Below are 16,443 nucleotides of genomic sequence, written 5' to 3'. Positions count from 1 at the left end.
CAAATATAGACAAAATTCTTTTATTATCTGCGATATTATAGTAAATCAATTGCATTAGCAAAGTGTTGTATTTGGCTTTCACTGAATCCCTCATGAAAATAATTGTTTTTCTCAACATCATTTGAGGGAAGATTGTCAATGAAATTTTCTGCAGCCTCCAATCTATCACTAGACAGATCTTTCCAAAGCATTGTCTTATCTTGACCAGGCATCAAACCTATGGGAAGACCATCTATATCACCCCTAAATATTGTCCATGAACTTGGATTATCAATCACAATAGTTTCGTTCTCCAAAAATTCTGTAGTTTGAATTTTACAAGACCGAGTTTCTGTGATGCAATTTTCTATTGTGATCAGAAAATCTCGTTCATTTTTAGGGTCAAAAGGTTTTTCTTGTAATATATCTAGATTTGAAACGGACAATGCTTTTTGTATGAGGTTTGGAGGGACATTTGCTAACACCAATTTTTTCAAAACTTCCAACCACGTTTCATTTGGAAACTTACAGCCATTGCAATTACTAAACAAAAAATTGATCCAAACATTGCATACAGCGGATGAAACAAAAGAAAACTTAATTTCATCACAAAACCGCAACAAAAAAGAACCAAAAATATTCCATTTCTTTAAAAAATCAAAGATTTTAACATATATATTTTGAGCCCATGATGAAATTTGTAATGTCCGACAATTGATTCTGTTATATATATTACAACTTTCAGAGCCAGGTTGTAACGGAATAAAATTATAGTCCAGCAGAATCTCACACAGTCGTTCAGCCCTGAGTTTTCCATTTTGCTTTACAGAAATGATTGAATTGAGCTCAGGCAATGTTTTACTAGGAGTTGCTCTTTTAACAGCTTTTGAGAAACAATTTCTGAGAACTGCTACAATATCTCTATCTATTGAAACAACATCTTCGCCATTATTATCATCATTACTAGTCATTTTAATTTGTTTCTCGTGTAGTTTCTCCCAATGCACTGTCTTGAGCCACTCAAGTGCAAATTTAACACCCTTGTCCAACATCAAGAACGATGGGACAAAACCATGTGCAGCTTCATGACGCAGATTCACAATCCATTCCGGTATTCCCATTTCTTCACCCCTCACATGAATGGGGGTGTGATATCCCGTAGTTTTAAGACTTCGTTCAGTTAATAAACCGACAAATTGCGACAGAGCTGTCGACATACATTGTCTTTTTGTCATCGTGTTCGATCCACCTTCATGTAAAAAGCATTCAAAAAGTTGTGCAGTTGCTTCGATTGCTACAGGTATCCTGCCAGCAAACCTTGCTCTCCATATAGAAATCTGATTCAACGCTGCTCGGATTTGATACCGGTCGCCATAAAATAAGTTAAAGTAAACTGCTTCCCATTCAGATTCATCGGCCCATCCAACTACTCTCCAAGTTGTCATATTGTTATATATATTTTCTGGAAAATGCACAGAAAATTGATAATTGCATTCAAAAAGTGTACTAAGGCAATGTAATTTGACACAAATAAGTAGGTGCTACGTACAATAATACAAAAAAGGTCAAGTATGTGTAAACATAGAAAATGGCAAGAAAAATTGTCTACTAGATTGGATATTGCTCAAAGGATAATAACAGTTTTCCCTGAATAGAAAATAGCTACAGTGTCTGACACTTATTACTTTATAAGTATAATTACAAAAGTTAATATCCAATCCAATCATTTAGTCTACCGTAATTAAATTCATCTGTTATATATGAAATAAACTTAGTCACAATAATGTAAATGCTATGCAAATAAGAATATACAAGGATATCATGATGTCCCTATACCAATATGATAGAAAAAAATTCTCTACCAATCTATATTAACTGGATATTTTCCATTTAGACAGGCCACACAGTGGCCATATTCTGAACAACCAGCGGATTTTTCATTTGAGGATAGACTAGATTCTTCTTCTTTATCTGAACTACAGCCGTTGTGTTTGTTTTTAGTCGCTATCCCTGATTGGACAGAATTGACCAATCCTGTTAAAGATAGGTAAGCCAGACTGTCTGCATCAAATAACTTTGCAATCTCATCAACAGATAAACTGTTTGCAATTAGTTCTTTTGGTGTTGGTATATTTATACCCATATAACATGGATGACGTATAGGTGGAGATGCAATTCTAATGTGAACTTCTTTAGCTCCACCTTGACGCAACATTTTGACAATCGGCCCCATCGTGTTACCACGAACAATCGAATCGTCTACCAAGACAACACGCTTACCCTCTAAATTTTCTCGTAAAGGTCCAAATTTTTTAGATACTGCAAGTTGACGTAGCCTTTTGCTAGGCTGAATAAACGTTCTGCCAATGTAACGATTTTTAGCAAGAACTTCAACAAACGGCAGTTCGGACTGAGCTGCATAGCCAAAAGCTGCAGGTGTCGCACTTTCGGGAACTGTGCTTACAACATCCGCTTCCACAGGAGCTTCTATCGCAAGTTGGACTCCACATCGGTAACGTGCACTATACACCATTTGTCCTTCCAATACAGAGTCCGGACGAGCAAAATAGACATATTCAAATATACATAATGCTGGACTTCCTTGGTCAGGCCTTGGCACTTGGCCCAGCACAGAAATACCATTTTGCGTGAGTTTGATAATTTCCCCAGGACCAACTTCATAATGCAAATTCGCACCAAGAGAATGAAAAACACAAGATTCTGATGAAACTACCCATCCTTCCACCTCATTGTCACTGGGAGAAACGAGTTTCCCAACACAGAGTGGTCGATTTCCATAAGGATCGCGCAATGCATAAATTTCATTGCCATTCATAAGCAGCAATGAATATGCTAAAGGTGTTTTCTGCATCAAAAACTTTATCCTTGAAAGCCAATCGGGTCCAGAAGGCTCACCATCTTTTGGAGGAAAACATAAAATTTGTGTTATAACTTCACTATCTGAAGAGGATGACAATCCTATCCCCCATTTTAAAATATCTTCGCGTAATTTGTTTTTATTCACCAGTTCACCATTATGAGCGACTGCAATTTGTCCATGCATAGTATCAACAACAAAAGGTTGACAGTTCTGAAGTTCAGACTTGCCTTGTGTAGAATAACGAGTATGTCCAATTCCAAGATTCCCATTAAGTTTTGACAAGTTGTCTGCATTGTATATATTGCTAACAAGTCCCATCCCTCTGTGAACGTTAAAAGTATCATCAGACTCTCCGCTTCCAGTGACGATTCCTGCACTTTCTTGACCTCTGTGTTGTAATCCCACCAGAGCAAGAGATATAACATTGGCAACATCTAGTTGAGAAGGCCAAGGACCTGACGAAATACATCCAAATACCCCACATTCATGAGTAAGTCCCATATGATCATCATACTGGCTTTTTTCTCCACCATCACAAGAAGATCCGCTTTGCTCAAAACCAGACGTCGACATCTGGCAGTTTTGGCACAGCGTGTCAAATATTAGTATTTTGGAGATTATATACTGTATATTTTTGATGATATATTAGATATAACAGCAATGTAAATTTTTATAATTCTGTAATTTGAATAAATAAACAGAACACATCAGACTTCACAGTTTAGGCTTGTGCACGGAGTAAGTCGGTAGAAACTACTTTATATACCGCACTCTTTTTATACGGTAGTTCTTTTAAATTGAATATGCACAAAGGTGTTGAATATTTTGCGGTTGCTTAGTTTTCGACAACTCGCGTTTCCTTAACTTTTTACCCGAAAAGATAGAGTCACTAAAATACAGTTAGGCGCAGTATGAAATACATTTTCTGGCCAGACCGGACCCAAGGATTCAGATATTCAAGTTTTGTATACGGACCTTCAGCAAATATAGTTCAGTAGCCCTGGACTAGGCCTATACACTGATAGTCTATGACCTATGTCTATACAAAAATTCACCGAATACAGGAATATTTATCTGCATTGAAATATCATACTTCTGTGTGCCTGTACTCAAATACCGGTATATGCATTACCGGTAACGGTACATACCTACTTTCGAGGTAGAGTTATATCAGTACCGGTACCGGTACCGTATATTTGATTTCTGTACAGCTATACCTGTATACCGGTACCGGTAGGATTTACATATTTATCCCGAGGGAGAGGAAAGCCGATACGACGGCTTATCCATATGGCGAACCACGGCCTCTCGTCCGGTTACCATTCCAAGTCGGGTACGGTACCGGTATGGGATTAGTTATATTGTTTGTTTCCGGAAGCATGGACTCGGTACCGGTATAGTCTACATATGTAGTACCGGTATATCGTACATGTTTTCTGTCAATATTATTTCTCAATGCGGTACCAGTATCCTGTCACAGTTCAATTGAAGGTTTGATTGCTTTGGAAAATTTTCAAGTCGTTTTATACCAGAACAGTGTTCTTCACTTAGCGCTTTGGCAAAGCAGCGCTCGAACGGTAAATCAGCATGAATCCGAAAATCGCGCATTCAGTCTGCGAAGCTAATGTAGGTATTTTCACACGAAACACGTGTTCACACGCTGTTATTAAATAGCGGCGTAAACAAAGAGCGACAGAGCACAATGAAAAAAAATTGGAACCGAGATTGGTGATCCCGAGAAGGCGAGAAAGACTATTCAAATCGAAAGAAGGAATCCAGACTTCGTTCATTCCATGTCAAATTTGCCTTGCGAGCAGTACCCACTAATGACCTGCTATATAGAATAAATAAAACACAAAGTCCAAAATGTACATTTTGTAATATGCATGTTGAAACCGTGTTACATTTATTTTATCTCTGTGAATTTGTGCAGCAATTTTGGGAAATAGTTAACGCTTGGCTAACCGTTGAGTATGGATTAAACTTCAATTTGACACATAGAGAAATGTTATTGGGGGTAGGGCAAAATCAGGGTATAAACTGTGTTTTATTATGTGCCAGATATTTTATATACAAATGTAAACTGCGTAATGAAAGGCCTCAATTTTGCCAATTTTTATATATGATAAAAAATATTATAAACTGTGAAAAGATTATTGCAACTAAAAATGGTAAACTGTCAATCCATAATAAGAAGTGGAAAACTATTGTGTGCTCGTTTTTTTAAAATGCAATTGTATTTATGCTATTGTGTCTATATAAATGTGTTGTGATGATGTGATGTTTTTATTAATAAAAAAAAAAATAAAAAAACAAAGGCACATTTTTGAATTCGACGGCTCATTCCGTTGTACAAATCAGGAATATCAAGAAACCGTTTCAAAGACGATTCAAACCTAGGAACGATCGCAACAGCATGTCTTGTCAATATTGTGGGCCAAGGCATGGTCAAGGATCAGCCTAGCTTGACCATGCCTGATAACTAAATATTAATGTAATGGCCGACCAATATAATTCCTGCCGGGTGTTTTTTTTTTTGCAACCAGCCTGAACCGTAATACAAAAAATGCTGCCTATATGTCAGAAAATATAGTAATTACTAATTAATTACCCTTCTGTATCTCAACTTTGGTATAGTTCGGTAATCAATCAATTTGCAGTTATTTTGCAAACATGAGTTTGAAATAAAAGCTGACCAATTCAAACATGTTTTTGACTAGATACGGAAAGAAAAATATCACAATGCTTGCTTAATATGATAACGAAAACGGCATTTTCTCCGTATGGCACTTCCTCTGTTGTGAAGATTTTGAAGTCTTACACCGAATGTAGATATAGTAAAACTTTTGCACGTTTAAATGAGTTTTTTGCATGTTTTAGCTTGATAAATGACAAATAATGACTAATGTGTTTGAACAATAAAAGTGTTTGTTTTGTATGGCACTGTTTACCTATTCTTAGCACTATTGTGGCCCGCAAACAATACAAAAATTATAGTGTGGCCCGCGAGGCCGACCACCTTGGACCACCCTGCTCTAGATTCTTTGTTGGGAAGTTAAATATTGCTTCATAACCGTTTAGTTGGAATGAGACCCTGGTTGTCCGACTCTGACATAGGCCCAAAGACATTCATTCTACTCGAGATGCCATGACTGGACAATGAACGTGGATAATCAATGTAGTGTAGAGCTTAGAATAGACTATGACTTCGCAAGATAGCCTTATCATACTCCGTGCTATGTGTGAATTCCGATGGGGTCCGTTATGTTCTGTTCGCCAAATTGTGTCGAACCTATCCAAATAGGTTTTAAAATCCAGGTGGGATTGCGTAGACCCTTCACATGTTATAGGATGGCTATAGTGGTCGCAGTTACAAAAGAAATACCACAAAATCCTGCTTAAAGTCTATGTTCACACAAAGATTGCTTCTATACTGGTTAAACGCAAATTAATTTTAAAAATTTTGTTCACTCAAAATTAGACCGATCGACCATATCAAACGTGGCGAGAGACGGGATTGGGCACCTCTGCGCCAGTAATTTCCCTACATCCCCTATAGGGGGTGAACACCCCCCTATTTTTCAGCTTTCTATTCCCTTATTACATCAGCAACAAAATGTGAGTTATTTTACAAATTCAAATATTTCAGTCTGGTAAGTCAATGAGGGCGGATATCTGCTAATGATGATAACACATACCCAATCTCATAAAAAAGATTCATTATTTGGTTATAAATACTCGCCAACTAGACGCCCGAATATAAGACGCTGCGCGTAGTAAATGCGACTTGTCCGAGTTGTACTATGGGTTTGCTTATATCTGAATATAGGCGCAAAATGACACTTTATTATGAATAACATTTTCGGGCGGTGATCCTAAAAAGTCCAGCCTAAATCGCACAATGTCTGAGAATACTCGTGTTTCCGACCCAATGGCCCCATTATGGGCCTACTAGATGCGGCGTTTTTCTGATCATTTGAATTGGATTATTCAATAATTGTCAGAAGAGAAACTTTATCATAAATTTCACATATTAAATTTATATTAAATTAAATTCCAGATAGGAGGAAGGTTGGGACACTTTTTTCTTTTGCATCTTTTGAGTCTTAACTTGCATTCATTCATTTAACCCTTGTGGAACTAATGCAGAGTAGTTTTTATATTCGACTAATAAATTCCCTGGTGCACAATTAATTCGATCGATTAAATTGAAAGAAACATGCCGTTAAAATCAGCGAAGAATCAGCATCTGAAGAGCTCTGGGCATCAAATTTGGAGGGATTTGGCATTGTTCCCCATATGCATCAAACTACCTCAAACTGAAACCCCCAAGTGGGCTAAAGCAAAGAAATACCTGTCAGTGGTATGTCGCTCTGAACGGCCGATGCCCGTTTGCGGACGGACGTCGTACCGCACCGAAAGAAGGATTCAAACATCGAAAACATACATAAATACGAGTACAGTAAGGGTCGGAGAGCTGATTTTCCAAGGTGCCCCACCTTCCCCCGCCAGTTTTGTCTTTGAAACTATCAATTGCTCAGTGTTGGGGGCACATAAGTTAGTGTATAATTAATTTACCGTTGTTTATAAAAACTACACCAACTCTGGTCCATCTATTCATTACACGAAAGAGCAGGGACTCCAGAATACAGTGAATCGACTCAATTTTTCAAATTCTTTGGGATTCCGTAATTGACTCGGATAACTCGAGAATTATAAACTTTGAAAAAATTGACGCTTCACTAAACTTGGGTGCCAATTTGATTTCAGCAATAATTCTAGCTATCGGCGTAATTCTATTTTTTCAGTCTCCAGATTATTGTCATATAAAATATTAAAAATTGTTGTTTTTGTATACTTTTTTCCATCTTTTTAAAATTGAACTACCATTTTCGGGAGACACAAATACCACATGATTGATTGGAATTTACGATCCAATTCTATATTAGCTAAAATTAAAAGCTGGGGAACACACTGCTCTGCACTGTTTAGTATTTTGTTGCAACTTCAAAAGCTTTGTAATTAGATAAATTTTATTGGAAAGTTTTCCGGAGCCCGTTGTCGAGAACTTTGGCCAAATAAATTTCTCATAACCAAATAATTTCGTATACTTCAAGATTCAATTTAATGCAAGGGTGTCCTATCAATGTCAAACTTTGCACATTTTCAAAGCTGACTTGGCTGCACCACGGCGATCCACAGGCCAATAATATTATATTATATATATATTATATTCAGTTACTACGACTGTCAACAAGTTCCAGAAGACGTATTGTTATCGATTGGCAGCTCAGGTAATTGAAAATAAGGTGTAGTATTTATTCATTGAGTTAATCGAAAGAGTTGACGATTATCTACAAAAGATTATCAGGACTATAGGATTGGGGCGTACATCACAATTTGCGGAAAACATGGGAGTTAAACTAACAATCGCGAAATACAAGTATAGAATGAAAAGTGTGATGAATAGCCAGATTTGTAATAACAATTGACAGGAAATGGTGCATTTGAAAAAAAATTAGTTGTGTTAGCGGCGTTGTAATCAGCACATTCAAAAATAGAGTAGAGTTATGAAAGTGGGATTAATCCACGTAGCGTCAAATATACGAGAATGGATGATGCGTTAATACTGTTTAAAATTATAGATGGAATAATTCCTAAATTCAACTACGACTGGAACCATTTCAACTAGTTTTGGTCCTCCGGGCACCATAGAATGTTAATATGAGGTTGCATTTGATACTATGATTTCAACCGTTGTATTACCACGCCACGTTCGCAAAAAATCCAATTCGAATCTATTCGCCCACATGGTGAGACAAGAAATAGGATAATGGCTTTGTTATATATAAAGACTGTGGTCAAACCCCATAGATATCATATATAAACGAGAAATAAATGATTGATAACAAGCAGCTAGCCTACTTGGTACAAAAAGTAAACAGCACAGTGCGTATTAGTTACAGTACAGTGCTGCAGTTACAGTGAAGGTGACAAACAAAAAGAAGATCATAAATCAGACAGGGCCAGCGAAGCATTCGAAGGCAAGCATGTAAATCAGTGGTTCTTAAACGGTGGAGTGCGCTCCACAAGAAGAGCGTAGGGGGGGGGGGCTTGTTCTTGCCCACTTTATTACAGGCATTTATATTTCTTTAATATGTACACGTATTTATATTTTTGCCTCACTGTCTGTTAATTGTAGGTTATTGTTAGCTGGTTAATTTTGAGGTGGGACTCGAGACTTGACAAATTCCGAGAAAGCGGGCGTGACTTAGAAAGAAGTTTAAAAACCCCTGATGTAAACGCTTCTGATTGCTCATATAACTGGTTCCCACACCCCGGCCGTAAAACTATATAGTACGATGTTTAGAACTGAGTAGTCGTTTTGTCAGTCTTTAAATTTTATAATCATAATATCTTTGAGAGATGAACCAGCTGTTTTATTTCAACGTGGACCTAGAGCAGTGTTTCCCAACCCGAGTCCGCGGTCTCAAATGAGTCCGCGGAGCGTTTGAATGAGTCCGCAACGAGCCAGAAATACACTGCGGACCGCAGACGTTTTTGCGAAATTTAACTATCAGCCAAGTTACGATTTATGATAGAATTTACATAAAATATAAAAAGCAAGTTTATTTACATAACATTAATCGAGTCAATAATCACTGGTTACTGAGTAGGACTGGGCATATATATATTCGAATATTCAACTATTAGAATAGAAATTTACTATTCGAAAATTTGCTAACAGACGACGCGACAGGTCATTTTGCTTCACTGCCTCCACATTCAGACATTGGTACGTACAGTACTGGAGCGCAGTAAGTGTTGTACGAACAGCTCAGATTTGTCGAATTCTCAAAAATACGAATCAAAACAAAATATAAGCGGACACTTTACCACGCACGGATTGCCATGATATTTTCTGAGTAGTATTGCTTTTATTTCGCCAACACAACAGCAGCTTACAATGATCACAATTAAATTAATAATATTAAAGCAGGACGATAAAGATGTATTTTCGATTTACTATAATATATTTTTAATAAGTACTAAATCAAGTTGTACTTTCTAGAAATTTATAGCAGTTAGTAGGATTTTTCTAACGGTGATAACAAATTCGCAAGATCGCAAAAAATATGTATCAAAATCGAAACTAAATTTAATCGAGCAATATATTCTCACATTATTATGTTTGCAGATTGCCGTGGCATTTTAAGGAAATAATACTTTCTCTTGCCGTAAGTCGACGCAACCGCGACTTACCACGAACACAACTGAATTAATATATAACGACATTTCAAATTCTGGTTGCTGTCATGGATTGAATATTGTGCGACAGAAATGCATTTATATTCAAAAAAGTCGGCTCTTTTAACGAACGCCTAATTGCAACGAATTTTGAGTACAATTGCAATAAACTCACTTTGAGTCCGCAAAGGTTTTCGCCATGAGAAAATAGTCCGCGACCAAAAAAGGTTCAGAAACGCTGACCTAGAGCAAGACTATGAATCGTGGATCAGATATATTTTCCCAAAGCATAAATGAATATATATATATATATATCCTGGGGCTGGATATATCCCGAATAAGCTGTGTAAGCTGACAGAATATCTGAAATAATTGATGAGGATCAAATTTTACAGCAGCGATAAGGTTGTTCAGCACTGGACTAATAGAGTTCTTTGGGACGCGTTTACAAGCGACCTGCATGGTGAATTGCCAACAGTTTAGTATCGCTATACTTTTTTTTATCTAAAATCGAAAGTGCCACTTATCAGGCGGCGCGCACAATGTCTAAATATAAATAGAAACCCAATCTAAGCAATTTATTGACAGTGCGCCTGATGGTAAATACGGTAATGATACCCAGTAACAAAAGGTCGGAAATTTTTGCTGAGTCGAAGTTTTCTCATAAACCGTACATGCTCTTTACTTAGCAAATACATTTTTACATGTTGTTGGCAAAATGATGTTTTACATTTTTATTTTGTTACTCGCTGAAATCCATTCTACACGAGGACACGGAAGTCATAACATCCCTGTTTGCAGACAGGTTGAAGAACTTTACAGGAGCCTTTGCTCTGAGTCTCAAGAGGTGAGGCTCAGGTCTTTTAAAGACACCGCTCTGTTTCCGCCGAAAAATACCTAATATATATATTCTGAAAATAAGCACAAAATTTTCTTGTTTGACATATCTTCAGCGCCTTCCAGGGCGTGATTCAATAAAGAAATCAATACTATGCGCAGTATTTATTCTGGCTTCAGATTTATTTTAATTTACATTTTCTTGTGCGGCGATGGAGATAATTTTTAAATTGCGGTGCTGTTTTAAATTTAATCTAAGTACATTTTTATTTTCGACATTCAAAATATTGAACTGGTATTGGTTGTTTTAGGTCTTTAATGAAATGGATATATATAATTCTACTACGAAGATTTTTTGTTTTCATAAAATACGTTACGTTTTATATTGTAAACTATATATTTTGAAACAATGAAGAAATAGATCATCATTCCAAGATATAGAGTTAACGTGTTACGCTCACTTCTACTACTGGTACATTTATAGATACTCGCGTAGTATGTGTACCAGGGTTAGGGTTGGGCCATAATCTTATTCTGACTCTCTTTATTTCAGTTCTAATACGATTTCGGGGACTGTTTGTGTTGGTCAAGTGAACCTCCATTTAATTACAATGTTCCTTTATGTAACCTTCCATTTGCGTTTTCCTATAGTCCGACGTATCAGAACAACCAGTAAGTATACAAGGTTCTCCTGGTAAAAGAGGTCCACCAGGATTGAAAGGGGATGTTGGAACACGAGGACCAGTTGGCCCACCAGGAAATGTTGACTACGAAAATATTTTGACAGAAATCGATACCAAGTTCAGAGAATGTAAGTTGGTTTTTGCGATTTTGCGTTACAAGAGGCCGTGGTTCACCGTATGACTATTTTCATTGCTGGCTCTAGTTCGTTAACGAGGAATATTTATGAAAACTCCACCTATTCGACGTGTATTAGCAAATTTTTTTACGTCGTTGCTCCTAACAAGCCCCTGTATCAAAATCTGGTGATAGGTATCTCTCTACATTGGGAGAGGCGGGGTCGTTTTGCCTCGGCATGTAGCTAACAGATTTGACACCATGAAGATGTAGCATAAATGGATTCTATACTTTCTATACTGGAGCTGCTGTCCTATCTCGCTCATCAGTACGGGAGATCAAATGCTCTATAAAGTATTACGTACAATTTGTATGATTTAAAATATTTGAATGCCAAGATGTTTAATTGTATGTTTCAGCTTTCATAGGGAAATTTAAAATGATATTGCGACATTGCCAATTCCCAGGCAAAAAAATGCTTGGAATGCTAATGACATTCAAAAGTATTATAATTAGGCAAAAAGTTTATCTACATACAATTACATCTCACCAACTTTTATATTCAGTCCGAAACGTGAATGAACAAATTATTCAAAACTTGACGCAACACATCCAACAATTAACTATGAAAATCAACCTTATGGAAATTGACCTCGGAAATCTTTTAAAACTGAGTATACAGAAGTTTTTTTATAATTTGTTTTTTAAGTTATTATCACTCAATCAAAATGCAAGGGAGATTGATTACTAATCAAATTTCCACTTACATTGCCGTGTTTCATCGAAAATATGACTAGATCTTATTTCAATTTTCTTCCGACAAATAACACTAGGGCCAATTTTTGGGAGATGTCTTATATTTTTATTTATCAAAAAAACAAAATTACAAAGCAGAGAATTACGAGATTTTCAAATATACAAAATATAAAAATCCATTTACTTATAAGCACCAAGTTTTTGATTAAAATAACTGCAAAACATTGATTTTTATCAATCATTTAAAAAACGTGTAGAAGAGATTTCTTGCTCTCGACTAGATGAAAAAAAAATTCGCGTTGTTGACTAGGTCTTATTTTAAGGGGAGGGCTTATATTGAAATCATTTTTAAATGTCAGGCTAGGTCCTATTTTCAGGGTAAGCCCTATTTTCGGGAAAACACGGTAGGCTTACTAATGTATACTACGAATAAATATTGACGTAAGTTACGCATTAGATAAGATTGACGCGAGACCTGAGGTAGTTCAGGTCAGTATAACCAGGAAAACAGCTATGCCTGTGACACAGTAAATTCCAGAAGATTTGAGTTCTTAGAAAAATAATTCAGTCGGAATATTTATCAAGTACGGGGTTGATTTTGCTATCAGAAACAAACTATTTGAGGAGAGCACAAATCTAGCAAGATATATCATAATATGATCCAAGGCAATAGGCAATGCACGATGCATTCTTTCAGTTAACAAATTGGCGTTGAAACTTGATAAGCGATTCAAACACCTCACTTATGGTCGACAAAAGACGAATAGGACGATATTTAACAGAATTCATTCGTTCGATCGCCATCGGTGTCACGACCATAACACGTTGGACAAAAGGATTCTCACAAACACATGTTGAATATTTTCGATGAAACCGCATATATATAGTTAAAAATATATTTCTAGAACGAAAGACGTAGAGTTGGAACTTGACAAGTAAACAGGTGTTAGACTGCAGTTGTGAAAGAACGTGACGATCAATTAAGTCGTAAGATGAATGTATAACTTCGGGGCTGCTAACGAGAGGCGAAGTGCCTTCACCGAGCTGAAATAAAATCCCGAAGAGTAACGCAGAATATAGTTCCAGCTAGCAACCTTCCCGAAGAATGAACTACTCAATACTAGTACACAAATTAACTTGTTCAAAATTACCCCCCCTCTTAGATTTGCAATTTGGTTGATTTTTTTTCCTTTGATCTGTTTCAGTATGTTTCTGACATGCAAACATGGCATCTACGTCGTAAGGGTAACCGTATGAACAGCGCTTTTAATGCGTCAGTGGTCACATGCAATTATTCTATCAGTACACTTTCAGCTAAGGGCTCGATATAAGACTCACCGAACTCATTTATTAATACCTGAACAATAAAATAATGTAAAACATAGCATCGCATAATTCAAAAAGGGTTACTACATTCATAATGACACGAAAACCGAACTATTCAATCGTTTTCAAGGAGGAAGATGCGATATTAGATACGGCCACAGATGCTTCTGGTTGGAAAAACGACATCCCCAATTCAACTACGAAAAAGCTGTACAGATTTGTACCGATAGAAATGGGTATCCTGCTAATATATATTCGAAAGATCACAATGATATGATCATGGCATATCTCCGATCTAATATTGCATCTAACTTGGATTATATTTATGTCTGGATTGGCATGTACCAGTCGGTAAGTCTTTTTTCAACTGGCTACAAATGTAACACTTTTTTGTGAAATTTTTTTAGACCATTTATAGCCTACTTACGGTATATAGGAAATATTTTAGATATTTTTATCCTTCAACTTAAACAAGTGAGCTATTCTTTAAAAAAAATTCATGCGATTGGTGATCTATATTGTTGCAATGTTGTGTATATAGTGGAAGGGTCATGCAAACATCTGTCTTACTATGTTATCATTCCGTACAGAGAGGACAAGTTTACTTCGTTGATGGCAATCGAGCACCATACGTTCAATGGTTAGGTGGGAAAGATTTGCGTTATCGTGCCATGTGCATTTTTCAACTAAGAAGTCCAACTACTAGAAAGGATAAACGTGTTGGCACGCACACTTGGCTTGCTTCTCGGACAAGACTTGGCGTCATATGCGAAACCTAACCGGCTGGGAATTATGAAATAATTTGCCGATGAGTTTGAATTGCTTAAATTTACAATTACACATACTGACTAGTTCATGGACCTGATAAAGTATGAGAAAGGTCTTAATATCAAATTGTTTTATTTAATCGAAACAAATATATCACTAATGCTGAGCTTTATCGAGGACTGAAACATTATTAGATATCAGAAGTGAAACCGACTACTCAGAGGTATGATGTTACATTTTTCGTTTACCGCCTCTGTACAGCTACTAAATATCATCTGTCAGAAATACTGGCAGTTTCGTGCTTATTTTGAGATCTCCTTTTTCTTCGGGCAGTCGGATTCAACAACGGTGGTAAATTTTTGCCGAGTATATTTGCAATGATACAATACAATGCCTATCTCCGCAGGTTTAGTTACATTTGTATTACATTGTTTTAAGTATAAAAAGCACGTTAACTTCAGATACTAACCAAATTATGGGGCAGTGGTGCTTGTCCAACCCGAAAAAAAGTGAAAAGGTCTTAATTATAGGTTTTGAAAAGTCCGACAAGAATGGTACGCAGCAAGTAAACCTTTGTGGAAAGTAGGAGTCTCCACGTTGGCATGTATTTACAATACAAAGTGTTCCAGCTTCTACGACCTGTGGTTAATGAATGACTGAAACTTGAAAGTGCTGATTGTAATAGTATTTGAATGCTGAATTATTAATATTTATTTCATAGCCACGGTCAATAGAAAGAACAGTGCACTGTGAGATACCGCCCAATATATTAGCCGTATGTAGCATATCATATTTAAAAGAGTATGTTCTATTTTGCTTTGCATCTTTAGTACTTTCGAAAATCACCGATACGTCCGCGTAAAATATATTTTGGAATATGATAGAATTTGTAAAAACACAGCGAAACATCCAATCTTGCGCAGAACGCTAACCTTCCGTCATTGGTTTATCATTTGATTCCATCGAAAAGCGAAGTCGTATGCAGCAGCTTGTTTTGCAACTAGGAAAATGAAAAACAAATGAGTGATATATTATGGATATAGCAATATAAAAAAATCCGTGATAGCAATTATATTTAGTGCAATTAGTTTTAAAATAATAGAATTAACGTAGAACCAATAATTAAGTTAAGATCACTCTGTGCATATATTCATTTGTTCGTTACATATCTCAGATGGCCGATAATTCTTTGCAAAAACTTTCCTACAGCACGTCACACGCTCCGGAAGAGAAACGAAACGAGTTCAACCAAGGCCGAGATCATAAGTGGCCGTCGAAATTCAAATTCGAAGCAATCAAATATAGTTTTAGGAACTCTAGTCGTGTGAGCCTGAAAAAACATTCCACTGCTCGAACAGTTTCACAGGAAACATAGCGTCAAGTCGCTTATTGAAATCAGAAGTCTATGGCGTTTAAATATTTAGGCAAAAATGTAAAATGAAACATCGGACGAAAAAATCGGAGGTTGATAATTGCGTATGTCTAATGAGAATCTTGTGCAAAACCAGTGCTCCTCAACCTATGGGTCGTGATCCAAAACTGGGTCACTAATCTGACACACACTGACCCTATTTCATCATCCCTAACTTGACTCGACGACCCTATTTTGTCACCCCAAATTTGACACGCAACGACCGCATTTCGTCAGCCCTATTTTGTCACCCCCAATATGACTTCTATGCTACCAACCCTTCTCGATAAATTGTACTCTATTGGGATTTTTCTAAGAGCGATAACGAATTTTCAAGATTGCAAAAATACGTATCAAATCTAAATATAATCGGGCAATTTATCTCATATTATGTCTGCATTTGTGTCATATCATGTCTGCAGACTGCCTTGGTATTTTT

At 36.6% G+C, this 16,443-nt stretch overlaps 2 protein-coding genes across 2 annotated transcripts; one reads left to right on the top strand and one right to left on the bottom strand.

Moving 5' to 3' along the window:
- Window positions 1-1,437: 1,437 nt before the first annotated feature.
- Window positions 1,438-3,540, bottom strand: LOC120338347 (amidophosphoribosyltransferase-like). The gene has a single exon (XM_039406331.2). It carries the CDS (start codon window positions 3,431-3,433, stop codon window positions 1,838-1,840), a length of 1,596 nt encoding a protein of 531 aa, XP_039262265.2. The 5' UTR covers window positions 3,434-3,540; the 3' UTR covers window positions 1,438-1,837.
- Window positions 3,541-10,743: 7,203 nt separating this feature from the next.
- LOC120338360 (uncharacterized) lies at window positions 10,744-14,934 on the top strand. The gene is made up of 5 exons (XM_078117491.1): window positions 10,744-10,955; window positions 11,597-11,756; window positions 12,310-12,417; window positions 13,956-14,176; window positions 14,416-14,934. Exons 1-5 carry the CDS (start codon window positions 10,827-10,829, stop codon window positions 14,602-14,604), a joined length of 807 nt encoding a protein of 268 aa, XP_077973617.1. The 5' UTR covers window positions 10,744-10,826; the 3' UTR covers window positions 14,605-14,934.
- Window positions 14,935-16,443: the final 1,509 nt, after the last annotated feature.

The sequence above is a fragment of the Styela clava genome, chromosome 10 (genome assembly GCF_964204865.1).
Source record: "Styela clava chromosome 10, kaStyClav1.hap1.2, whole genome shotgun sequence".
In the NCBI taxonomy this organism is placed as follows: Eukaryota; Metazoa; Chordata; class Ascidiacea; order Stolidobranchia; family Styelidae; genus Styela; species Styela clava.
This window is presented reverse-complemented; position numbering and strand designations above follow the sequence as displayed.